At 40.1% G+C, this 27,366-nt stretch overlaps 1 protein-coding gene across 2 annotated transcripts in view; it reads left to right on the forward strand.

Annotated features, from left to right (window-relative positions):
* The window catches only part of Ptpro (protein tyrosine phosphatase receptor type O), a 212,408-nt gene that overhangs the window by 105,968 nt on the left and 79,074 nt on the right, over window positions 1-27,366 (forward strand). For both annotated transcript variants that reach the window (XM_036182201.1, XM_036182202.1), the window contains exons 2-6: window positions 6,101-6,374; window positions 18,003-18,161; window positions 18,977-19,129; window positions 20,925-21,368; window positions 23,330-23,491. In XM_036182201.1, coding sequence (XP_036038094.1) covers window positions 6,101-6,374; window positions 18,003-18,161; window positions 18,977-19,129; window positions 20,925-21,368; window positions 23,330-23,491 — 1,192 coding nt within the window. The remainder of the gene's footprint in view (window positions 1-6,100; window positions 6,375-18,002; window positions 18,162-18,976; window positions 19,130-20,924; window positions 21,369-23,329; window positions 23,492-27,366) is intronic.

Here is a 27,366-nt window from a genome sequence, read left to right on the forward strand (position 1 = left end):
ATCATCAGCTAAGCACAGCTTCCAGGTGTCCAAATTTCTCAGCACCATTAGTAGTAACACTGTTTCCATGGTTACCTCACTCAAATAGGTGAGCTCCGGCTGTCACAGTGCTAAGAGAAAAAGAAATGCAGGCTTCTATTGTTCATGATGCCACAGAAGCATAGCACTAATGAGTGAGTAAATGGACTGAAAGTTAGGATTACTGGTTCATGTGTTATTCCCATAGAAAAGATATAGCTTTGAAAATGTACATGGTCTAAAGAAAATCAGTGAGGAGACAGATCAGAAATGTATTAGCAGCATTAGGGTAAAGGTACCTGTTACCAACGCTGATGATCTGAGTTCAATCCCTCTAACCCACGATGTGGAAAGAGAGAACTGATTCCTGCCAGTCATTCTATGACCTCCACTCAAAAACTGTGGTGCATGTGCACACACACACACACACACACACACACACACACACACACACACACACTAAATAAAATAAATAGAAATGTAGTGGGGGGCACTTGGCCTTAGTTTGGGAGGCTCTACTAAATTTCTAGCAGTAAGGTAGGTAAAAAGTAGCTATAATCTCAATCTCCCTCCACAAAAATAATACTCACAATAGGTTCTAGTATCTCTGTCACTTACCTGAGACAACAAAGACCAAAAGGATATCCAACCTTTCAGCACAGTAATATGACATTGTTATTTACAAATGTGTTGAGTTCTGAATTCATAGCCATCCCTAGTTTAGACACACCTGGGAAGAATTAACAATGAGACAATAGCTATGAAGTGGAATTTTAATTCAAGTCTGTTAATCTGTTTTCTCTTTTCATACCATATTTTCCAATCATCTACCAAGCATAATCTAGAGGAGTCAACAGTGATCTGTGCTGAGGAAGTGTGCCATCAGCTACATATGGGGAATCATTCTTTCTTCAGGTCCTTACAGTGTGGGGACAGTGGCATAACAAAAAGTTACAAAATCTGTAGTTGACAGAATTTTCTTAATACGCATTCTAGATTCATTCTATTATTGTGATAAAAAGACTCCAATCAGAAGTGGCTTAGTGGGGAAAAGGGTTTATTTCCATTTCCACTTCTAGGTCTTACTCCATCACAGGGAAGTCAGGGCAAAAGTCCAAGCAGAAACCATGGAAGAAACCTGCTTCTTACACAACTAGACCCACCTGTCTGGAGACCAGTGGTGTCACGCTGGGGTGGGTTTCCAACAGCAATTAACAATCAGGACACTCCTCCATAAATCAGTCTAATCTGGGCAATCATTCAAATGAGACCCCTTTCTCAGTGACTCTAAGCTGAGCTGAGGTGATTGATAAGTTAACTGGGATGGTGCCCATTCCTTCACACAGTAGGAGTTGCCTTGAGAAATCCACATATTATCTTTGATCCTCAGAAATTTCACCCCTGAGTTGAGATAACAACTTAATTGGGTGTTTTGATGACTCAACAAGAAAATATATCTGAAGTTATTCACAAAATATAAAATTGGGCACATGGCTAGTATGATGCCCCTCTATGTCATGTAAAATCTTGGTACATCTCTCAACATCACAGTCTCTTTTGTGTTTAAAAATGCTAGATTTGATTCTTTCCTCGGAAGTGATATATCTCCACAATGTCAAGAAATACCACTTTGTTATTCAGTACAGTAAACTGCCATTTCATTCCTACGTTCACAACAACTTGATAAGAAAATGTCACTTACGTTTCTTCCTCGTGGCATAGTGAGTGACGGAATGTAGTTATCATTCTGCATTGTGTTGGATACTGTAGAACTCTCTTATGCACACACACAATTCATGAGTTATAGTATTTCCTTCTTCTAGACATCATGAAAATCAAGTTCAGCCATCCTTGGACATCCCTGGGCACTCACAGGTAGTAATTGCAGAGCAGGAATACAAGCGCAAACCCTCTGACTCCAAGCCTGTGCTATGGACGTAAACAAATCATTCTATCTCACTGTATTAACTAGAGATAACACGTCTGAAAACTGCTTTAAGGAGTAAAAGAAAGTTCATATATAAAAATGTTCATTACAAAAGCTTCTCAAATAGTAGCCATTATTACTACTTTTATTTGGGACAGTGGACTGCTTACCAGAACTCTACTGGTCTCTGGTCAGTCTGTTTCCTCGTCTCATACTCTAGAGCCTCTCTAGTAGTGTTTCCCACCCTATCTCCAGGAGCTTCTCTCCTCCAGGAACAGTTATGGACCAATCACAGGCTCCTGAATTCCCACTTCTCACTATAGCTGGACCTCAGGCCCCAGCTGCTGCCCCCAAGAGCTGATCATGCGTCCCAAGAGGCATGAGGAGATATGTCTAGACTTGGTTCTGTCATTTCACCCCAGGAGACCCCACCCCTTGAGATGGATGCTTGACAACTAGCAGCTCTTGGGGGAGGGCATCACTTCCTTCAGTAGTATAACTGTTGGTGAGTTCTCCTGGCTCCAGTCAATGACCTCCCACCTCAGCTCTGGCCAGAAGCTGTTTTTAGCCTCAGTGGCTCTGCACAAACCCAAGGCAGAAGAATAAAAGGGGGGAGATTTGCTGGGGATGTGCTGGTGAGGAGTACTGAGGAGGGGCATGGAGCTGAGAACTACTAAAGTTCATCATATAAATGTATGGAACACTCAAACAACAAGCAAACCTTCTAAAATGTACTATGTAAAGGAAGTTCAGGAGAAAATGTTACTGCAGAGTTAAGCAATACTGGTGAACTAGCCTCAGAAAATTTTCCTTAAGATATTTTCACAGTCACCACGTGAATCAAGGAGAGTACTTCTACTCCTTTTCGCTCTTAGCAGAGAACTCATGCCTGGAGCACAGTCCGACCCTCCTCCTGAGCATAGGTAGACCCCAGGACAATCTGTGGTAACATGGACCAGGAAGAAGGCAGCAGCCGAGACCAGGCTCCTTTTAGGCTCAGCACCTCGCTCTCACTTGGCCCACTGCCCGTTCTTATTAGTCCCAGCCAGTGAATCTGATTAGCTACTCTGACTTATTTTTGGCAACCTGGGAGTGCATGGGCCAAGATTTATTTTCATAGCTGATACAATCATCACCAAAGCTGCCGTTAGCATTTGGAAGATTACTCCCTTTTCTGGAAGATCCCACTGTCTGTAAAGCATCATGACACATTAGACATCTACTCAAACACAAAATGTGCCTCTGGCTTTCCCTCCTTATCGCTGCGACCACCCTGGTTACTGGCTGGCTGAGACATGGTGCAAAAAATTCTTTATAATTATGACTTTGATGTTTGTACACTTGATCTTTTCTGAATTAGTGAACCAACTTCTATAATAAATGAGACACAAAAGCCAGATTTGAGTGTTATTAAATATTCAGTGCTTGGCTTTTCTATATTTTTGTTAACAGGACATGTTCATTGTTGTTATGTGCTAAAAACTTCCATTTGCACATGAAAGAGATGAATAGGAAAATTTTATTTTTCTTTTCCCCAAATGAAACTTACAGCCGTTGATGCAAATATCCACTGTAAATCCATATATATGTGATCTGTGAAAAATAATGATTACTAGAAAGAATAATTATTTTAGGTGACTAAGATACAAAAATTCCAAGATTCCAAATAAATTATGTAATATACTTACATAAAACCTGTTACGGAAAAGGTAGCACATTTTATCACTTTTTTCAATAATTTAAAATCTAAATGTTTTTCTCATCAGTCATCAGCTAATTTGAAGGTTTATCTATCACCATAGTGTCCAATTCACTAGACATTTCATGAACAGAGTCACGGAAATCACCAAGTGTAATCTCGTTCTGAGGCAAGTCTGTGTTTGAATCCTCCTTTCCTTTCCTCACAGCCTTCCCTGTCCCCAGAACCCCTTCCTGCTGCTTCAGGCCACTAAGGGACATGTCTCAGGTTCTCCTCAGCAAGGAAAAGGCAGGCTGAGAGTAGCCACTGAATGCAGCTGTCCGGACAGTTGTCTGGCTAGGGCAGCAGCATCTAGTAGCAGGGAGTCGCCTGCGGGGGGGTGGGGCAGAAATGCTGAATGTGTCTGTGTTCACTTCACTTCAATGGTGGAAGGTCAGCCCTGCACTGTCCTGTCCTTCACATGAGCATGGCCAGCCATCACCCAAGGACTGTGCTCACTGGAAGGACCAAGAGGCTGGAGATTCAATGTCTTGTGTGTGCAGAGGGACTAAGGCATCCCCAAAGCGAGAGTTACTGTCCCACGTCTGAGGGTGAGAGACAATGTGATAACTAGAAGGTTAGTATTCATTCCCAGAAATCATCTTCTATTGCAAACATGTCCACACACAGCAGGTGTAGCCCAAACCTATCAGGATCTGATCTTGGAGCTGTGGACACACCTATAAATCCTATAAATAAGTTTCTACTCCTGACCTGAGATGACATACACCACCTAACAACCTAGTATGGTTAAAATACCATGAGCACAATCTAACCTATTTAATGTGAAGATAGAATTAAATACCTACTAATGCCTAATATCTTGTGTAAGTACTAATGCCTATAAAAATGTGTTCAAAAGAAAAATAATACTGATACACTCTTAGTTCTCCATAAAGTATTTTAGAACATTGATATATACTCTGTCTAATTTAGTTCCTGAAAACATGTGTCATACAAAATTCAATAAACAGATTAATTTTAAGAAATGTCCACATGTAATTGAAACAATTAGAAGGCCTTTGATCCTTTCATTTGTGTCCTGTGTGATAACGTCAGTGTCAGGAAATAAGTGAAGGTCATAATAACAGGCATACTGAACAAATAGGGGGGTTGGGTTTTGAACTTATGACCTTGAGAAAGTACTCTAACCTTTCTGATCCTCAACTAGAAAATGAGATTGAGAGTAACATTTCTCTCTCATGACAAATATCTTGCATGCAGTGAGATCATTTGTAGATGCTCTATGTAGTGCTGACCACGTCACCTACATTGGGTGGATGGTTAACTACCTGCAGCTATTCTTCTGTGCACCTGCTAAAAATGTGGGGCTAACGGTAGTGAGATAACTATACAGGTCACCAAATGTGTGAAGAATCAAAGCAATATGTGGTACAAAGCACTTGAGTCTTGGTTGCAATCAGAGAGGGATTATTTCTGCCCTTGGAGTCTGCAAAGAATCAAAAATGGACATTTAGGCCAATAAAACAAATGATTTTTCAAACGTACTTTATATATTTTAAAAGGTTTATTTTTATTTGTGTGTGTGTGTGTGTGTGTGTGTGTGTGTGTGTGTGTGTGTGTTGAGTCTGTGTGTGCATGCAGCTGTGTTTTAGAGTTGGAGTTACAGGCAGTTGTGAGCTGCACTATGTGAGTGCTGGGAATGGAATTCCAGTTCTCACAATAGAGCAGCAAATGGTCTTAAAAGCTGTCTCTCTTGAGCTTTGCCTCCTGAGACATCTCTCCTAAACTATTTCTCTGACTAGTAATCTTCATGAGTCTGTAGGTGATACTCGGGATGGAATCTAGTTTCATGAATGCCAGCTAAGCGCTCTGCCAACCGAGTTATATTCCCAACCCCTAAACTTATCTGAAGATTTGAAGGAACGATTTCATGCACCCATGGCTCTGCATTATGGTTGATTCTTACCGTGGCTTCTCCGCTTAAGGGCTGGCTAATTTGTAATGAAGAGAATCATCCTCCCAGGATTCTGTCCTGACATCTTCCCCACATTCAGAACTGACAGGTGAGCAAAAGAGAGGAAATAATTACCTTGAGAAGATTTCCTCTGAAACAGTGTTTGCTCAAACACTTCTCCCACTTATCAGAACACAGAGCCTCACTGGAAATTAACTCTGACAGTGACACCATTTGTCATTTGCTCATCCATCTGATGTGTATTGTGTGCTTTTCACATTAAATACTCCATGAGCTGGAGACAGATTTTCAGTGGAATATCAAGTGTTCTTTATAAAACTTTGGGATCATTTTTCATGAGATGGGCAACCTGACTTTTGCTGTGTGACTAAAATATCCATAGCTACCATACAGGTTTGTTGTAGAAAAATTATCTCAGCATAATTTTATGGTCCATGGCCTGGCTCTGACTTCTACCTCTTGTCTTTCTCTTGACCAGATTGTTACAATGTTCCACGTGACTGTTCAAGATGACAACAACATCGTTGTGTCTTTAGAAGCTTCCGATATCGTCAGCCCAACATCTGTGTACGTTGTGAGGATAGCTGGAGAGTCCAAAAACTATTTCTTTGAATTTGAGGAATTTAACAACACGTTGCCTCCTCCTGTGGTCTTTAAGGCCACTTATCATGGTCTTTATTACATAATCACTCTGGTGGTGGTCAACGGGAATGTGGTCACCAAACCCTCCAGATCAATCACCGTGTTGACAAGTAAGTACCCTGTGATGTCGTTCTCTGTGCTCCTCTGAGTGTGTCCTCATGAGTCTATGGCAGAAACAGAGTATACCAGAATGGCAAGACTGTTTAGCTTAAGGTCAAATGACAGCTCCACACTCTCCCTTATATTAAGAAAATTGCTCCTTATCCAATTTGATCATATTCACTATTTCTTTTTTAAATATGTTTTGTACCAGAAGAGTAAACTTCATTGACAATATACTTTGAGACTGAATGGTAATTTCAGGTTAATAACTGTACTATACAAATTTTTCCCACATAACTTAAATTCATGATCTAGATTGTTGTGTTATCCCTGAACATGTACTCATATGTGAAGCAACTGGTTCTTGAGACAATGAGTTTATATTCATGGTCAGGTGACCTGACCTTAGTTGGACATGCTTAGGTGAGGGCATAAAAACATTGCTGTTCATTTGTTCTTCGTTATTAAGCAGGGTCTTGACGTAGCCTGGGCTGGCCTCAACCTCCCAATCCTTCTGACTCAGCCTTCCCAGTGCTGGAATTAGGGGTGCACGCAGACAACAGCTACCATTTTTCATCTCACCTTGAGCACAGCCTTGGCTTCTACTGCCCAGATAGAGAAGATGTAATGGGGAGCTGGTGCTGCCACTGGGAAGGTTTTAGCAATGGATTTTCACCGTGCTCTCTGACTTTAGCATCACATCATAAGATAACATGTTATGGAGTATATGGAAGAGCAATCTCTGTGAGACAGTGGTTTGTCAGTAGAACAACTGAATGCTCCATCAAAGTTCCTTTTGCTCATGTGCTTCACTGTCAGCTTTTCAATGGCTCATCATTAAACTATCAGTTACATGGGACCATTGTGGACATTGTTAGGGAAAAGGACAGTGCGACAGTGTCTGTTAGGATAAAAAGAAAAGAGAAACAATCAGAAGAAAGAACTCAAAAGCAAGTTGGAGATGTATTTTTAACCTGAGTGTCAAAAATTAATTAAAGTCTCATTGGCAGAATCCCAGGGTCATTATTAAGTTCTGAAAATTAATGATGCCACAGACCCAACACCTATAAGACTAATGGAGCTAGAGGAAAGAGCTGGAAATTAATTCAATTAAGGGGAAATCTCACCTGTAAAACCTTATCTTAAGTTCCAGGAAAAGATGAATCTGGCTGAGACTCAGGCCGTAGCTATGGGTGCATCATAACTGCAACCAACTCTTTGAAGTCAACAGTTTGCTTTACATAGTCTCATAGTTCCATAAACACCTGGCCTGAAATTTAATAGCTGTTCTATATATGTTAGCTCAAAGTAGTTCAGCATGAATAGGAGAAAGTTGGGGGGGCAGATATTAAAGTATTGTGCAAAAGAGGGTGTAGAAATTCAAAACCTATTCTGTCCCAACATTTATTAGCAAGTACAGAGCAACTCAAGAGAAATACAATTGGAAGCTCTAGCCTTTTGGCTGACAGTTATTAAAGAAATTTGAAGGCTCTGTGGTCAGTCATACCTGTAATCCCAGTGTCCCAACACTTGCGACAGTGATGCAGGAGGATAGTATTTCAGTATTATCCTCTGCTATATGTCAAGTTCAAGGCTAACCTGGGCTACATGAGACCCTATCACTTAAAAAGAAAGAAAAAAGAAGCAGCAGAAAGAAGGGAGGAAACTTAGACATACAGGTGTGTAGTCAGACTTTCTTTTCGGCCACCCCAAATAATGACACAGAGACTTACTATTAATTATGAAAGTTTGGCCTTTAGCTTAGGCTTGTTCCCAATGAGCTCTTATAAATTAAATTAACCTGTTTTTATTAATCTACATTCTGCCATGTGGCTTTTACCTCTCTCCTATTCTGTACGTCCTACTTGTTTAACATCTCTCTGGTGTCTCCCCGCCTCTCTTCTTCCCAGAGTTCCTCCTCTCCCTGGAAGTCCCATCTCTTCTCTCCTGCCTAGCTACTGGCCATTCAGTTTTTTATTAAACCAATCACAGCGACACTCTTCACACAGTGTAAACAAATACCCTGCAACATAAATGAGGCACCAAGTGAGGCACAATCAACCTCTACACTTGCTTACATGTGCACATGAGTACCTGTGACGACCAGAAGACAGTCTTGGGGTTGTCCTCAGGAACATCATTCATCTTCATTTCAAGACAAGGTCTCTTGTTGGCTTGGAGCTTTACAGTTCAACTAGAATAGTTAAAAAGTAAGCCCCAGGGATCAACCTTCCTCCACCTCACCAGCATTGGCATTGCACACATGTACTATCACTTCTGAATTTGTGTTTTATTTTTACATTCATTTACTCGTGTGTGTGTGTGTCTGTCTGTCTGTCTGTCTGTGTCTGTGTGCCCGTGTTCTCTGTGTGTGTTTGTGTCTGTATGGGCATGCACATGTAAGGACACACATCTGGAGGTCAGAGGACAACTTGCAGGAATATGTTTTCTGTTTCCACCTTTATGTGAGCTGCAGGGATTAAGTCCACGTCCTCATGCTTGGCACTTTTCCCACTGAGCCATCTTTCAGTCCCCACTCCGGCCTTTTACTATGGGTTCTGTGTAGATGTAACCGGGTTGTTAAATAAGAAACACAGAGCCAATTGCAGAGTTAAAAGTCACCAGGTCAGAGCAACAGTTGAGAGCTGAAAACCTTACCCTTCACTGCTGCTCTGTCTTTCCTCTCCGCAAGAGAGCTACTTCCTGTGTCCTGTCTTTTATAGAGACTTTCTATTCTGCCTTCTCATTGATTGTAAACCCAGCCACATGACCTCCTCATCACTGCCTGTCTGTACAGACCTCCAGGTCTTCTATGGTTGGTATTGAGATTAAAGGCATGTGTCGCCATGCTGGCTGTATCCTTGAACACACAGAGATCCTGCCTAGCTCTGCTTCCCAAGTGCTGGGACTAAAGGCGTGCACCACCACCACCCAGCTTCTGCTGCGGCTTGCTCTGACCCCAAGGCAACTTTATTAATATACAAAAAAAATCACATTTCAGTACAAATAAAATATCACTATAGTTCTGGGGATCAAACTCAGTGACTGAGCCATTTCCCCAACAGTACTGTGTTCTGTTTTAAAGGCTCGGATACACTACCTCAGACTCCAGAAGAGATGATAATGGGAATATGGGAATTATATATAAAGGTACAAATATTTTGGCATTAGGCTTAAAGCAGCATCAAGTAGTATTTGGGTGTGTATCATGAAAGAGAGAATTTAATAACATGATGAATAAGGCTAATTTTGACCCCTAAAACTCCTATAATATTAGGATTATTATTATATATAATATAATATATAATAATTAATGAACTCCTAATTCAAAACCCACCATCTTCCCATTTTAAAGTTTTACATTTCTAAATCACTTGTGGTACCTGCTCTCAGGACTGACACACTGCTCTCTAGGATAGAAAGGACATTTGTTGCAGTCATCAGCCACATGATGTCAGAGCAGGTGACCCAGGGGCAGCAATTGAATTTTTTGGTACAGTTGTTCTGAGTGTGGAGCTCACAGAGAAAGTCGGGGGGGGGGGCAGAAAATGCAAAGAATAAATTGAGCACAACAGACTCATGTGGCCAGTTCGAAAGAGCCCTGCAACCCATAGGCTCTAACACCAGTGAACATTTCACTGATGACGATGGTTCAGTAAAATGTGCACACTTCAGGAGAAAGGGGCAGTTTCTTGGCAGAAAAACACAGTACCTGGGAATAATTTCTTAGGAACTGGGAAAATGCTAGACACACACAATTGATTCCCATGTCAGGCAAGACTGAGGAATGGTGGCTGTCAAGTTTGCAGAAGACACATAGAAACAGCCCATGGGCATAGTAGTCATCTATCCCTATCCTAAATATAAGTAATTGATTTATTTAATTCTATTTATTGAGCATATTCTCTATCATGGCCAAGGTCCTAGAAAAATAATGGTACATAAAAATACCTTTAATCAGGTGTGGCCAGATTGTTCAGCAGTAATGCTGACAGGTGCTCCAAAATAATTCAGGAGAGGTGGCCAGAAATATAGGGAGAGAGTTTAAGTGCCCTGCAAGGGAGTTGAAACTTCACATGATAAAGAATGAAAACAGATCAAAGAAATGACAGGAGGTGTTTTGACTGGGAAAGCTCTCTGGTAGCATAACCCCAGGCTGAAAGACACCGAATTTGCCCAGACAATGGACAAATTACCAAGCGGCAACTTGGAGTAGTGGTTCAACGGCTGAGCATGCTGTCAAAGACATCTGGAAGTCCTAGGTGTAGCCTTGAGAAGAAGTGAATTCCCTCTAAGTCTGTTTTCTTTTGTTACCCTCTATAATAATAGTGCCTACCAAGTACTGCTTTAAAAATGTACATGTTTTTGCAATATATAAAATTATGTGTCTTTCTCACTCTGACTAATAACACAGAATCAACAGAATATGACATATGACCAATAGATAAAAGCATTACCAATGACTTGAGATAGAAAATGACTTGAGGCATCAGAAACAAAGGGGAATTGAAATTGAGTCGGGAAATGTCGCTGAGGTGGGGTCCTGGTTTGTGACAGAGACGCTGACTAAAAAGACAGGCTCAGATGGCTCCTGGACTTCCATGTGCTGAGAAGAAACAAAGCTGGACGTGACATAGGAGAGGAGAACAAACTCAGAAGCTGTTCAGATGTTCTAGGAAACAGTGTTGCCGACATGGACCAAGACCATGGCTTGATAGTTGCCGTCTCTCCCGTATCCTAGGTGACTGTGGCCAACATACCTTGGGGTTCCATTTAGAGACACACAGGTCGGGTCTCCAGTCATCTTCTAGACATGAAGCAGTAGCTTGTGCCTGGGATTCAGGATCAGTCTTTTCCCCCATTTCTGCCCTCAGAAAGGAGGGTATAATCATGTCTCCTTTCTTCCTCAAGAGAACTGCCCCAGGAGAGACAGGTGCTTAGGTCTGTCCCGGCAAGGGCCAGACTCTTACCCAGTGGCCTCCTTAGGGTTTAGTTGGGCAAAGCAGAGCCATCTCAGGCAGATGTGCCTCTGTTGTCAGCAGTTACTGCCAAGCATGGGTTACCTAGGCTTCATGACCTTTACTCATGTCTTCTCTGATAACCACAGCCAGAACTTTCAGATTTCCATCAACTGGACACAGTAACGCTGCCCATTGACACTAGGAAGTGGGTGTGGTTACAGGGAATACACAGTGCGCCTGTAACTTTCTCTCTGAATGTGTGACATGCAGAGAAGCCCTACAGTTGTATATGCTCGTACTATATGTTAGAAAGTAAAATTTAAATTCCGTTTGCATACCTCCACACACCAATTTCCTTTCTAATTGCTGTGAATGGCTCAAAGACAATTCAGGAACATGAAATATCCTAAATCTAAACATGATTTAAGATTATGTCAAATATTTAATTGGAAAAAAACAAGACCTTATTGCGCGTCACACTTGTATTATTTATTAAAAGTGAAACAAAGATCAATTAATATTGGGATTGCTAGTCAAAAGAGGACAGCAAATTCTCACTCAGTCTTCTACATTTTGCTCTTTCCATAAAAACAAAAGAATGTGAGAGGCATAAGACCAAGTTCAAGTGCACACTTGTCTCCAAGTCATAAAAGAAACAGAAACTCGGGGCTGGGGATTTAGCTCAGTGGTAGAGCACTTGCCTAGCAAGTGCAAGGCCCTGGGTTTGATCCTCAGCTCCAAAAAAAAAAAAAAAAAAGAAAAGAAAAGAAAAGAAAAAGAAAAAAAAGAAACAGAAACTCAAGAAGAGGTGGCCTTGCTGAACTGGGCCTCTGGGCTCCAGATACAGAAAGGATAGTCCTGAGTTTGGGCTCCATTTGGTAAAAGAATTAGACTGTGCCACCCCAAACCAGGCACAGTTGGACTTTCCACCTAGAACAGGGGCACATAGCCAATCTCAGTGCCAAGACGAAGCCTCACCACTGGGCTTGGTCGAAGTCTATAGCAAGCACACAGAACAGCTGATGGCCGTGGTGGTTGAGAGGGAACAATGGCTGAACTGTAGCAGAGGTGAAAAATGAAGAATAAGCCTAGAGCCTGTGTTGTGAGTCACATAAAGAAACCTACACTCACAATGACAGACATGAAACTCACATTAGGTCAGATCCTATTTAAAATAGCAATTTAGCAAAACTTGACAGTATATTTGTTCACAGACATAAAGATCAGAATAATCTTCATTTTCCAGCAATAACCAAACAAAACATGTCATAAATGAAATACATAGAATATATAATGGAATTTAAACCTTTTGAAATAAAAAACATAATTATTTACATTAAGTTAAAATCTATTTTGCTGATTTTTTATTTAAAATATTTTACAGACAATGTATTTTGATCATGATTTTTCCCTTTCTCCAACTCCTCCCAGATCCTTCCCCCCTCCCTAACCACCCAACATCATGTTTTTTTCTCTTTCTCTCTCTAAAAAGGAATTGAAACAGACAAAAATAAAACAATAAGACAAAAAACACCAAAATAAATGAAACAAAAACAGACTGTTTTGTGTTAGCCAATTATTTCTTTGTGCGGGGCCTGCCCCTAGTATGACTGATATACTCAGTTACACTTCATTGGAGAAAACTGATTTTCCCTTTGCAAGCAGGTATCATTTGCAAATAGCTTCTTGTTATGGGTAGGCCTCTGTCCACATCCCTGTCTCATCTGGCTTGAACCTATGCTGCACTGTACCTGCTGTCACAATCTCTGTGAATGCATATGTACATCAGCCCTGTTGTATCTGGAAGATGCTCTTTCCTTGGAGTCCTCCATCACCTCTAGCTCTTACAATCTTCCTGCCTTCTCTTCTGCATAGATCCTTGGGCATTGAGGGGAAGGGTTAGATAAAGATTTCCCATTTAAGACTGAGTCCTCCAAAGTTTCTCACTCTCTAAGCATTGTCTAGTTGTGGGTGTCTGTGTCATGAACTGTCTTTGTTATGGTTTCTATGGCTGTGAAAAGACACCATGACCATGACAACTCTTATAAAGGAAAACATTTAATTGGGATGGCTCACTTTCACTGATTTCAGAGGTTTAGTCCATTATTGTCATAAAGGGAAGCAAGGAAGCATTCAGGCAGACATGGTGCTGGATATGAATCTGAGAGTTCTACATCTTGACCCAAAGGCAACAGGAAGTAGTCTGTCTCATTGGGTGTAGCTTGAGCAAAGGAGACCAACCCCACAGTGACATACTTTCTCCAAAAAGCCACACCTACTCTAACAAGACCATTCCTTCTAATAGTGCCACTCCATTTGGGGACCATTTTCCTTGAATCAAGCCCATCCCATTTACTGCAAGAAGAAGCTTCTCTGAGGAGGGCAAAGTGATGCACTGATCTATGATATGGTAATGGATGCATCATTAGGTATCATTTTATTGCTGTGCTCCCTTATCAGAATAATAATGATAGGATTTCTTCTAGGGCCCATGGTTCTTGATTACTTTAGAAATATCAGGCATGGGTTTCATTTCATGGACTGGTCCTTAAATAAAAAAATGGTTGTTTGCTTTCATAACATTTGGTCACTGTTGCAGGCACAAGCCTCAGGGTTTGCAGGGGAGAGATATGGATGATGATCTTTATCCTTCAGTAACCTACAGGGTACCTTCCAGCACCATCAGCACTAGTCAATACGGGTGGAGCTTCTAGATGGACACTGGCTTGTGTTCAATGACATAAGTAAATTTTGTCTTCAACAATAGAGCCTTACCATCAGTTGTGAAGAGTAACCAGCAGCCTTGGTAGTAGTCTGTGATGAGTGGGGCAGTCTTTGCGACCCCTCTGACCATTGTTGAAGCTAATTAAAGCTAAAATTATTGTTTAAATTAATTTTTAACTCTGAATAAACAGAATAAATTGTATACTGATGGCTGTTGGAAGAGCAGTTGGGTGATAACACTGTGCATATGCCCCATAATTTGGGCAGAGCTGAGGGAAGATGAACCCATATTTAAGGGATGACTGAGAATTTTCAAGAGATAAATCCACAGGCTAGCAGAGCATTCTAAGTACTTAGTGGGGTAATTAAAAATAAGGTCATAAGTAAATAATACAGGAGGATGAAATAGCAGATTATCAAGGGTGAGTAGATAGTTTTGGAAGGTATCAGAGGGAAAATGCATGGGCTTCATCCTGAGCTGGAGAGAAGTCCTCTGCTTCTCAGTCATTGGTGTAGGAACACAGGGAAGCCATTGCTTCAAAGCACCGAGGAGAAATCTGCCTTCCCAGAATTCTGTAGCCAACTCCATCAAGAATAAAGGGAAATGTCTAATATACAAAATCTGTGAGAATTTAACAGTCTTAACTCTGACCTAAAGAGTTCTTCATAGATACATTTCAAAACCCATAAATTATGAGTCCCTATGAGATGGCTCAGAACATTGCAACACATTCTTAATGGCCTGGGTTACATCCCAGGAGGCCACATAAACGTAGAGGAGAAAACAGATTCAACAAAGTTGTCCTCTGACCTTCACAGGGTCCATGGCAAGTGTGCCTACCTACACACATCATACACACAGTAACAACAATAACAATAATAATATCAATAATTTAAAAATAAATTAATAAATAACTAATAGTAGTATGTTGAAAATTAAGAGAGGATATTAACTGACAATAAAAAAATTAATTATTATTATTTTAAAAATCAGCCTTCTTCAGCAGAGTTTAGTGATGCATGCCTTTAATCCCAGTACTCAGAAGGCAGAGGCAGGTAGATCTCAGTGAGTTCAAGGCCAGTCAGGTCTACATAGTGAGTTCCAGGACAGTTGGGGCTATGTAAATGAATCCCATCTCAAAACAAAAACAAAAAACAAACAAAAATCAACCTTCTTCATGAGCAAGAACTTAAAGCAATGAGTCAAATTTTTGCAAAGGCTGATACAAGGGTATACTTAAGAAGAATATGGCCAAGAGCTTATACATACTTCGTTAGCTACATAAATTAGCAGCATTCAGTTAGAAACTCTTTAGCAATATTTCATACAATTGAAGATGTGTGCATCCCCTAGCCAAAGAAGAAGAGTCAACACAGTTACTGAAACTGTATTATCAGAAGTGAAATCAGGCTCTCTACTAAAAGAATAAACTGGACAATTTGTATAGTTACAAGACAAACACTTAAAGTTTCTAAAAAGTACTTGTATCAAGCTAATCAAATCTCAAATTCTCCTTAAATGATAAAACCAAGCTGTAGAATGAAGTACTCAATATGAGGCTGTTAATGTAGTAAACATGAAATCATACTGGCTACAAACAGATGTAGAAGAATTTCAAAACATGACTAAGAAGAAAGACACCAAATTTAAAGTAATATTATACCTCTGGTCACAGTGGAGGGAGAATGATTGCAGATTTGTTAAACGCGTGGAGAAAGTTCCGACTATATTTTAGAATTGTGTTTTGTTTTGTTTGACTCACTAGACTTGTGATCGGGTTGGGTTGAAACAGCTGCAAATTGTTCAAAACTGCTTGGGTAGCTCTGAGTTCAAATCTCAAGCGTCTTTGGGGTGCTTGGTTGGTTGGTTTAGAGGATGTATTCAGTTGACTCTGAAATGCAACCTTTATGTGGGAAAGCTAGTTTGAAGATGAGGATAAAATAGAAATCTTCTGGGCAAAGAGTGTACCCCAGTCAACAGAAAACACCCTGCTGTCAGATGTTCTTCTGAACTCCATCATGGATGTTGGCTTCATTTTTCAGAAAACAAAAAATAAAAAACCAAATAGCATGTAGCATCATTCTCTTCATTTCTTCACTGGAGAGAAGTAGATTAAGAGCTCAGGGACCATGATAAGATGTTCAACCACAGGACGAAACTGAGTAGCTTGGCAATAACAACGTGTTGAGTGAACTAAGTGAGTTGATTTTTACAGTCCTTTATCATTGAAAGTGAAATTCTGAAAAGCGTAGTGGTGATATATTGTGTACCCTATTAAAATTTGCTGGATTCAAGAACAGAACAAGCCACTAGATTAAACACAGAGGCCAGGCAGTGGTGGCACACATCTTTAACCCTAGCACTCTGGAGGAAGAGATCTGCTTAGATCTCTGTGAGTTCAAAGCCATCCTGGACTACATAAGATTGACTCAGTCCAGGAGAGAAACAGAGCCAGACAGTGATGGCGCACACCTTTAATCCCAGTACTTGGGAATCATACGCCTTTAATCCTAGCACTTGAGATCTCATGCCTGTACTTGGGAAGCATACATGCCACTAATCCCAGCACTAGAAAGTGGTGGATGGGTAGAGAATGGTGTACAAGGCGTGAGGAGACAGGAATTAAAGGCCTTTTCAGTCTGAAGCCTTTTGGGTGAGGACTCAGAGGTGTTTGCTCAGAGGATTCATGGAGATGGTGAAATGAGACGTGGCTGTGGCTTGTTCCTTTGTCTCTCTGATCTTTCAGCATTTACTTCTATTTCTGGCTTTGGGTTTTTTTTTAATTAAAATATCATTTAGCAATTCATGTTACAAGCATAGAATTTAAACAAATGATGTTGCTTTAGTTTAAGCTCCAGACGTTCTAGGTAAGAATCTTTTAGCTTGAAAACTGAGTCAAAATTATTTCTCAACAATATGGTAGTAGTTGATGCCAAACCAATCATTTTTTCCCTTTTTTAAGATTCATTTTTAATTGTGTGTGTGTGTGTGTGTGTGTGTGTGTGTGTGTGTGTGTGTGTGTGTGTTTGTAGGTAGGTAGGTATATGCACATGACTGCAGGTACCCAAGGAGGCCATTGGGTCCCCTGAGGTTAGAGTTACAAACAGTTGTAAGGCACCCAAAGTGGGTGCTGGGAATGGAACTCAGGTCCACTGCAAGAGCAGTAAGCACTCTTAGGCTACAAGCCATCTCTCTAGCCCTTATAATACTTCCTTTTAAAATTATTCAAATAAAATATATCTACTAGCTCTTTTGGAAGTATAGAGAAACTATTTATATAAGAATGATATTCAGCGGACATATAAAAACAAATCATGTGCTTTTTAAACTATGTGATTCTAATGTTTCACAATAAATTAAAACCAAAAAAATTAAGAATATTCTTGAACTTCTGTGAAGAAAAGGCTTGATATGCATAATATGCATAACACTGAGTGGTTTGAACTCTTATCCATAAGAGAAAACTGCAAAATTCACACAAAGAAAAAATGATCACATAAATATTTATCATTGCCTACAGTCAAAAATACTTTTTATTACCTGTCTGTTATTGATATCTAATTTTGTTGGCACAGGAAAAGGAAAATGAAGAATTTGCTGGTACAGACAGATGTTACCACAAAACCTATTAAATTGCATATGACAGGCAATATAAGCTGCAGGTGTGCATTATGTTCATCTATTGAATTGAGACATTAATATTTGTGCTTCCTAACCTCCAATGCCATTGCAAGTGAGAAATTGAAAGATGACTCTAAGAGCTATTTGAAAAGCAAAAAAGGTCATCTAAAATGGGCTTTGTTAATTACTGCTAAGGCCAAGAGGAGCTCTTCGAGGAGGAAATGTAATTGTAAAAGTGGGAACAAGACTGCATCAGAGCAACTCTACAAGCACGAATTAATGATGGCTCCACCCCTCTCTCCCTATTTCACCTCTCTTTCCCTCTGTAGAACCGTTGCCTATAACCAGTGTCTCCATATATGACTATAAACCTTCTCCTGAAACAGGAGTACTGTTTGAAATTCATTATCCAGAAAAATACAACGTGTTCAGCAGAGTAAACATCAGCTACTGGGAAGGGAGGGACTTCAGAACGATGCTGTACAAAGGTAAGAGGCAAGAGGAGGCTGGAGAAAAGATGACTCCTAATTTTGTGCAGACTTTTCTGGATGGTCTTGCTTACTCCAAAGAGGCTTTGTAATTCACTACTTGACCTATGAGTGAACCATTAAGAAAAAGTTATTGATTCAAGAAAATCTTGTTGTGAGAAGTCTTACCACGTCTTTGAGAATTGCAAGTCATGTGTACAATATGAGAAATTCTCAAATTGGTTTGAATTATAAGTTATTCTTGCCAAAGGCAGTATGTCTGCTGCAGGATATAGAGTCAAAACCACACCGATGGCAGGGCAGGACAGTTCCAGGCTTCCGTAGCCAGCAGGGAGCTTTTCACCTCTTCTGTTGGAGAGGGTCCACGATTATTCTCACAAGCAAAAGTGGTGACCACTCATCAGGTAAACCAAGGAACAATCTACATAAGACACTTTCTTCAGGAGAAAAATCTTCATTATACATAACCTGTTTCTTTTGTCATAAGTGGCAAAATACTTGGCTTTCCTCCTAATAAAGAATCAATATAAACCTAATCTCCATAATCCCTGCATACTCGGGACATTCATAGGATTAAAAAAATTAATTTTAATTGTGTCAAATCATGTGAGGAATGCTGACAGGATAAAAGAACTTTTCAGGATTAGGGGCACAGGTTCAAATTTTCATCTCCAGCCTTCCAATTCTTTTTCACTGACTGCCAGACATGGAAGGAAACATTATTCTATGGATATTTAAAATCAACTGGGACTTTCTCCAAGTATGTGACATTAAGAAGCTCCTAATTTTAAAGTAACTGATCTTTCCCTTCACAGACTTCTTTAAAGGGAAAACAGTATTTAATCACTGGCTACCAGGAATATGTTACAGCAACGTCACCTTCCAGCTGGTATCTGAGGCAACTTTTAATAAAAGCACGCTTGTGGAGTATAGTGGTGTGAGCCATGAACCCAAGCAACACAGAACGGGTAAGTCTTCAGAGGGATCAAATTTCAAGAGAAGACAGCTAAATTGGATGTTACTGGGCATTTAATTTTAGTGTTTCTAAGGGAAATTTTTCTTGATATATCTAAGAAATATTTTGTCGCAGAGCTAAGGAAGAATTTATTTTTATAACAAAAACAAAATATGTGTCCCTATGAAAGATATCTAAGCAAAATATTCCAGAAGAAAAATCTAAAGTAAATAAATGTAAGCTTAGTTTTTATATTCTCAAATAAAAACATAGATGATAGTCTTAAAAGTTATAATCAGTTCACTTAACTGGATCTGATATTTTACTTGTTCTATACCTTGAACAATGTCATCCTAGTATAGATAATTAATTACTGAAAGAAAACATTAGACTCAGGCATGCTTAAAGCTTTCAGTACTAATTTTAGTAGCACCAGTAATATGAAAAACTATTATGGAGTATGAGAAGAGTTGGAGGCAAGGAGTGGGGTGGATATGATTAAAATATACTGAGTTCATGCATGAAATTCTCAAACCAAAAAAAAAAAAAAACCACAGAACTTTTATGATATGAATAGATGGCTAGAGCAATGAATGCATAAACCACACACATACTACCAAATATTCATCGCTTAACCAGTATTGAATATGCCTAATGTGCTCAATAATGCTGGAGAGCCCCTTCTCATGAGGATGGGGATTCATCAGAACAGACCAAGATCCTTTCTGTCTGGAATTCTGCATCAGGATAACCATTTAATTTCATCAAGATAGGAGAATCTCAACTGAACAATTGATTCACCTTCTGCTGACGCTGACAATTCTATTTGTACTTTTCATATTCTGTTCTGGTAAAGATACATTGATGACTACTCTTTTTAATCCGGACATTGTCCTAATTCTAAGAAAGATGAAAAAAGGCCAATGAGACAGAAATGTCCCCAGAAATGGTGTCATCTGACACCAAGGGCAGTGACATAAGACAGAATGAAATCAGTGTCACAAAAGAGCTAGGAAGGTATTTAACAGTATAAAGAAGCAGGAGATGGATCTTTTCCTAAAAGTTCATGGAGAATGTATCTGAGTAGTCATTTGATGGACAGTTAGAAACTGTTGCAAGCAGAGAATGTACCAGCTGTCTTTATGATTTTCTATCTGTAGAGAAAATATGTTTCCATTATCCATAGTTCCTGCGTGTTCATATGCTGCATTTCAGAAATGGAAATGTATATTCTACAAGCTACAAGTAAATTATATTGATTTTTAAGGTATCCAGGGACAGGTACACATGTTTTCCTAAAGTCACATTATTGTAAATGAAGGGACACTTACACAACTAAGCTTGAGAAGAAGTTCAGCTATTACATCAACATGTACAATATCACAAGTTAATACACTTTCAGTGTGACTGCTAATGTGCTAAGGAGGTATAAATAAATTTGTATTCTATGTACAAAATGTTAGAAGTTTATATAGAACCTCATTTGTTCTTCATAATACTTTCTCTGTGGCTGTCCAGAGGTGCACCTGGTACAGGTACTTGCCACCCAGCCTAGCCATCTGGGTTCAATCTCCCGGCCCTACATGGTAGAAGGGCAATACAACTTTTTCAAATTGTCCTCTGATCTCCATATGTAATATGTGGGTACACACACACACACACACATCATAAAAGTTTTTTTAATTTATTTGTCTGTATATTAGAAGTAAAGTTAAACTGTACTTGATAAGTCTGTGTTAGACTCAAGAGTAAACGAATACTCAGTTCAGAGTTCAGAGCTACTTGAAAATGTAAACTCTCTTCCCCAGCTCCATATCCTCCTCGAAACATCTCTGTTCACTTTGTCAACTTGAACAAGAACAACTGGGAAGAGCCAAGTGGGAGCTTCCCTGAGGACTCATTCATCAAACTGCAAAATCCGATCAGAAGGGACAGAGTCTTCCACTTCCCCGAAGAAACTCCGGAGACTCCCCGCAGCAACGTGTCTTCGGGTTGGCCTGACCCGAACAGCACTGATCATGAAAGCACATCTCAGCCCTACTGGTGGGACAGCGCCTCTGCGGACCCTGAGAATGAGGAGGACTTTGTCAGTGTGCTGCCCATGGACTATGACAGCGACACCACGCTCCGCCAGACAGAGAAGCCTGCATCTGACCCTTTCTCTGCCTTCCCCGTGCAGATGACTCTGAGATGGTTACCACCAAAACCTCCTACTGCCTTCGATGGGTTCAATATCCTCATAGAGAGGGAAGGTGAGGCAGTGGGGAGTGGGAGGAGCAAATGGCACCAAAGGAAAGGACCTGAAGTGTTTTTGAAACCTGAATTCAGGGAGGGAGATTAACAGATGCAGTCAAAGGAAGACTTCAATTGGCTATTCCATATGGCCTAAAATCAGAAAACCAAAATACATAGATTAGATCAGAATTCTAATATTTGGATGATTTTCAAGTTACAACCATTGCAACTCTGCTTTACAGAGTTCTACACATTTCACATACTCTAGGCCACTAAACAAGACCTTAGAAATTTTAGAAAAGCTTTGAACTAAAAATAGGACCATCAAATATATTATAGACTATTCCTAAGAAATGTTGATTGTTTACATGCATACTTGAGATGATGAGTCTTCTATGAAGTGACTGCTTCTTCTAGATGTGTGTACTCCTTGGCCAGCTTGAGTAAGAAGGACTGTGGTCTTTGGATCTGGTCATCCAATTTGCCCCAACAAGTTGATAGCAAATGGAAAATATGTAGGAGATCATATCCCCACCATAGTCAATACACTGTGCTTTGATTTCATCTATCATTTGAAATTATATATACATATGAGAAAGAGAGAGAAGATATGTGTGCCTGTAAATTTCTGTTTGCGTGTGTGTGTGTGTGTGAATGTGTGTGTGTGTGTGAATGTGTGTGTGTGCGTGAGTGTGTGTGTGTGTGTGTGTGTGTGTGTGTGTGTGTGTGTATGTCCTAATTTTTGAGACAGGGTCTCATTTAGCCCAGACTAGTCTTAAAGTTGACATGTAGCTGAGGATGATGACCCTGGGCTCCTGGCCTTCATGCCTTCACCTCCAAATGCTATGATTACAGGTGTGTGCCAGCATACCCACCAGAATCATATATTATAATTTATTATACTCTGCAAATGTATGAAAATGGCATCATAGCATGGCTCCATTGTTGGTCACCAGATTGTTTGAGCTGTTGATTGCTTGTTAGGGTTAGCAAGAGCTTATGTTATTTCTGTTTTCCCATCTAGAATTTAGAAGGCAAAAGTTGTCAGGTCATCCAAGTTTGGAGTTAGAGTGGCGGTCTTCATTTTACGATGGGACATTAGAACCATGTCACCTTATTGTGGAAGCTGACTTTTATTTAATGCAATGAGACAAAGTATCTCTTCATTCTCTATTCTAGACAATAGTAATCTAATATTGCATAAAATTGGAATTGTTGGTCACTTTAGGTATTTAAGTGGAAAGTCCTCATTTGACTTAGTTACCTATTTGTTTCCAAAGTTCCTGTAATCTATGTTTTTCTCTTTCTCGGTTTACTCTATGTAACTCAAAACACTTTTTTGCTGCCTGTTTTAAAGAAAGTTCAATGTATTTATCTGACTAATTATGATCTTTTGGAGACTGTTGTCAAATAATAAAAACAGCTTCAAATGAAATAACAGGCAGCAGGAGGCAGACACAGAGGCAGCTTAGAATAAACGTTACCTTTTAGTGCCGAAGCAAATAGATGAAGGGAGAGAAACTGGCATGTCTTTTCAACTGAAAGTAAGCCAATATTTTTAAAAAGAAACATTGAATGCTACAACACACTTCTAAGGTATTTGGTGGACACTAGTTATTGCTTGTCTTTTATAGGAACACACAGGGAGGGCGGTGAGTGCTGTCTTGCCCTCAAAGTCCATTTCTCTTGTGTACACGGTTCTGTAGGTGGGTATGTGTCGAATACCACACATCCGAGTGGTGGATTTGGACACTATATTTTAGGTCTGATATTTTAAAGTATTATGAATACAATTTGAATTTGAGTTGACTTTTCTCATATAGTGCCTTAATTTTGTAGGTATAGTTGAATTTGGAAAAAAGAAAGAAATGCAATCATAAATTTTACAAACTCAATCAGTTTGCCTATATCCTGGGCCCTCCCAGGTGTCAATTCACAGGTATTCTAATTTTTTCTCTTTTTTTGGCATTTGATCCAGAGAACTTTACTGACTATTTGACAGTGGATGAAGAAGCCCATGAATTTGTTGCAGAACTGAAGGAACCTGGGAAATATAAGCTCTCAGTGGCAACCTTTAGTTCCTCAGGAGCCTGTGAGACTCGGAAAAGCCAGTCAGCAAAGTCACTCAGCTTTTATATCAGTAAGTAGCCAAGGGATGATCCTGCATGTACAGGGGAGCTAGAACAATGAAACTGTTGAGATTAATGATGCTGCTTGAGTGTCAACTATTCTCCAGCCCCAGGGATGCTGGGGATTCCTCAAGGTCAGGAGAGGCCGTTGTGCATGAAAGGAAGAACATGTATGTTTAATGGTAGCAAATCTGCCCCAGGAGTTAACTATAGGATTTTTTTTTTGGTCACTGTTGTGATAATTGAACATTTATTAAACCAACCTTTCATACCAGTTCTAACCATGTCTCCAAGGATGTGCACATACAGTTTGGGAAATGTGACTTTTGTTTGAGGCTATAATGAAATTTAGTATTACAGGATTATGTGGGGAAAATCTTATTAGAGTACTGAACTTGTGGAGAGCTCAGAAAGTTCCAGCTGCTTCGAACCTTTGTGGTCTCCACACAGTTGGCAGGAGGAGGCAGAATCCTCAATGCCCAATACTGAGTTTAGGGGGGCTTCTTACTGTTCTGTGAGCTTTGACAGCAGAGTAAAAACTGTGTGAACCATGTAACTGTCCATTTCCTCTTCAGACAAACTATGGTTCCTGGAAGTCCACAGGTTAAAAACCAGTTACTAGCTTATCAGACATTAAATGTACCTTTACATGAGCAAAATCAAAGTTAGAAAGCATAGATTAAAGGTAGCTGTTCCAAAACAAGTCTGTATAACATCCGCCCTCTTCCCTAAGGGCCAAATACTACCTTACTTCAAATAAACTACAAAAGGTAGGTAGGCAGAGGCAGGGGATCAGCTCACTTAGCAGCTTAAACACATTAAAAATCTTCCCAAATAACATTTACACTTAAGGAATGAAGCATGCCCCCACTGTGAGGTCTCTAGAGCCTTCAAAGGGACCAAAGGACATTGGGAATTACCGGGTGTGTATATCAGATATAGGAAATGCTTCTGTATGAGATCACCTGAGACGGAACACCAAGATGAGTTTTCATCCTTCCCATGAGTCTAAAGTGTCTTGTTAACCAGGAGGTCACCTTGCCCAAGTGCATAGCAAAGGCTGATGGCTGCCATGAAAACTCAGTGAATGACGGCAGCCATGGCTTTGCTTATAGCTTCAAGTAGGTCTCACAGCACAGATCAAAAACCTAGAACTTAGTATGAGAGATTTATTTAGATTTTCTGTCATATATTCTGATTCTTAAAGAGATTATAAAACTCCTTGTTCTGTGTGTCTGGTGGGGGTGGGGCATACCTACATACCACAATTCCCTTGTAGAGTCAGAGGAGGATTCATGGGAATCAGTTCTCTCCTTCCACTATGTAGGACCAAGGATCAAACTCAGGCCATTAGACTTCCCAAAAAGTGCCTTTCCTTCTGAACCACCCACCTCTCTGGCCTTCAGCTCTCTTCTTAACAAGACCCAAAGTGCCAATGTTAATATGCCAGAGTTGTTCATACACGTGATTATTTCAGAGATTTATTTTAATGTCTGAATGAAAATTTTTCCTTTGCCAATGAAAGGGTGATATTTTAAGTGCTTAAATAGTCTATTTAATTGCATAGATGCCTTATACAGTGTATATGCTCCTTTGGTTTAAAAAATATACCAGACTGTAGATACAAATACTCATACTTACTGGATAGACTGTAGATACAAATACTCTAGCTAAATAGTGTTTTAAGTCCATTCTGATGAGAGTAATAACATCAACATTTATATACATTTCACTGAATTATGATGTATATTTGTGTAGAATTGAAGTCTTTTCCAAAGCTAAGAATGTCGGTACATCCTTACATCAGTCTCCCCATGGTCTTATCAAGAGAACATGTTTTTTTCAGTGCTGTAGACTGAACTCAAAGCCTTGTGTGATAAGTGAACACTCTACCACTGTCCTGCATCCTCAGTTCCTTTTTATATTTTAATTTTAAGACAGGGTCTCACTAAGTCACTCAGGCTGGCTTTGGACTCTTGATGGAGCCCAGATGGGCCTTCATCTTTGCATTTCTTTGCCTGGCCCTGCAGGGTAGCTAGGGTTCAGAAGCTTTCTCCACCATGCCTGGCTTGGAGGAAAATGTCTGTCATTCCCATTTTTTACATAAAAAATTCTGAATCATAGAAAGCATATCTGTGACTTTCACATGTGTCAAGACCCAGACTGGAATTCAAGGTAATTTGATGATGGCATTTTCCTGGCACTTACAGTGTCACTTACCCTAGGTCAGCTGTGCTGCCAAATCCAAACCTTCACTGTCTCCATGACATTGGACAGAGCATCTGAGTCTCTGGGATTCAATTTCCTTATTAAGTTAAGGTGATGGATCTCTTATTTTTTACTTATATTTATCGATGCATACATTTCATTTTTGAAAAGAGTCTCATGTAGCTAACTCAGGCTACCAACAAACCCACTATGGAGCTGAAGAGAATCTTGAATTCCTGATCTTCTTCTCTTCACCTTCCAAGTACTAGGATTACAGGTGTATACCACCAAACCCAGTTTATGGGATGCTGGATATCTGTACTGGCTGGTTTTGTGTGTCAACTTGACACAAGCTAGAGTCATCAGAGAGGAGGAACCTCAGTTGAGGAAATGCCTCCATGAGATCCAGCTGCAAGGCATTTTCTCAATTAGTGATCAGTCGTGGGAGGGTTCAGCCCATGGAGGGTTGTGCTATTCCTGGGCTGGTGGTCCTGGGATATATAAGAAAACAGGCTGATCAAGCCACATGAAGCAAACCAGCAAGCAGCTCCCCTCCATGGCCTCTGCATCAGCTTCTGCCTCCATAATCCTGCCCTGTGTGAGTTCCTGTCCTGATTTTCTCCAATGATGAACTATGAACAGGAAATGTAAGCCAAATAAACCCTTTCCTCCTCAACTTGCTTTTTGGTCATGGTGTTTTGTTGTAGCAATAGAAATCCTAAGACAGTATCAAACCCAGGGCTTTATGAAATCTAGGCAAGCAGTCAACCAACTGAATAACACCCCTAGTCCACCAAGGTTCTCTTCTGATGTTCCACATGGTCCATTCACACACACTGTAACAGAGCTGCAGAGTCAGACTCACTTGTAGGAAACTGTACCACTGATAATCAGAAAATAAGAACCTTGGACCAAATTACAAACTAACACTTTTCACAGGTCCATGGTGCTCCATCCTTGAGCCATATGCATGATTAAGAACATGGAGTTTTAAAACTCATTGTGTGAGAATTTCATGCATGTATATAAAATGTTTTGATCAAATTCAACTCCGGTCACCTAAAAGCATCAGACTTTACATTTGTAAATCATGAATTTTCTTACCCTATCTGCTGTAGTTTCTTAATCAAAACTTGAGATTTAAGACCAGTACTTTTCTCACTGATTTGTGATAATAATTAACAAATTAAAACAAGTGTTTGAAATAGAGCCTGAATGTAAAGGGTTTATCTTTGTCTTCACATCACTTTTACAGTATTATTTCACTCACACTGTTTACACCGAATCTACATCCATACTCTCTAGTGCAGTCTCTGCTCCCTACAAGTCACTTTGCCAACAGACAGGAAGGAAAGAAGGAAGGGAGGGAGGAAGGAAAGGAGGGAGGGAGGGAGGAAGGAAGAAAGGGAGGGAGGGAGGGAGGGAGGGAGGGAGGGAGGAAGGAAGGAAGGAAGGAAGGAAAGAAGGGAGGGAGGGAGGGAGGAAGGAAGAAAAGGTGGACATGACTACTCCCAGGTGCGCTGGAGGAGGGTGTTTATCATAGATATGAGAAAGTGTCATCAGAGGCAACTGAAAGGGTCCAGATGGGTGTTTCCACCAAAAACTTCATAATACAACCCCTCCTGCCATGTCTCAAACATTACGCAGGACTTGGGTCCTTCTGGAACCCAGCCAGCCT

Source organism: Onychomys torridus, chromosome 3 (assembly GCF_903995425.1).
Source record: "Onychomys torridus chromosome 3, mOncTor1.1, whole genome shotgun sequence".
In the NCBI taxonomy this organism is placed as follows: Eukaryota; Metazoa; Chordata; class Mammalia; order Rodentia; family Cricetidae; genus Onychomys; species Onychomys torridus.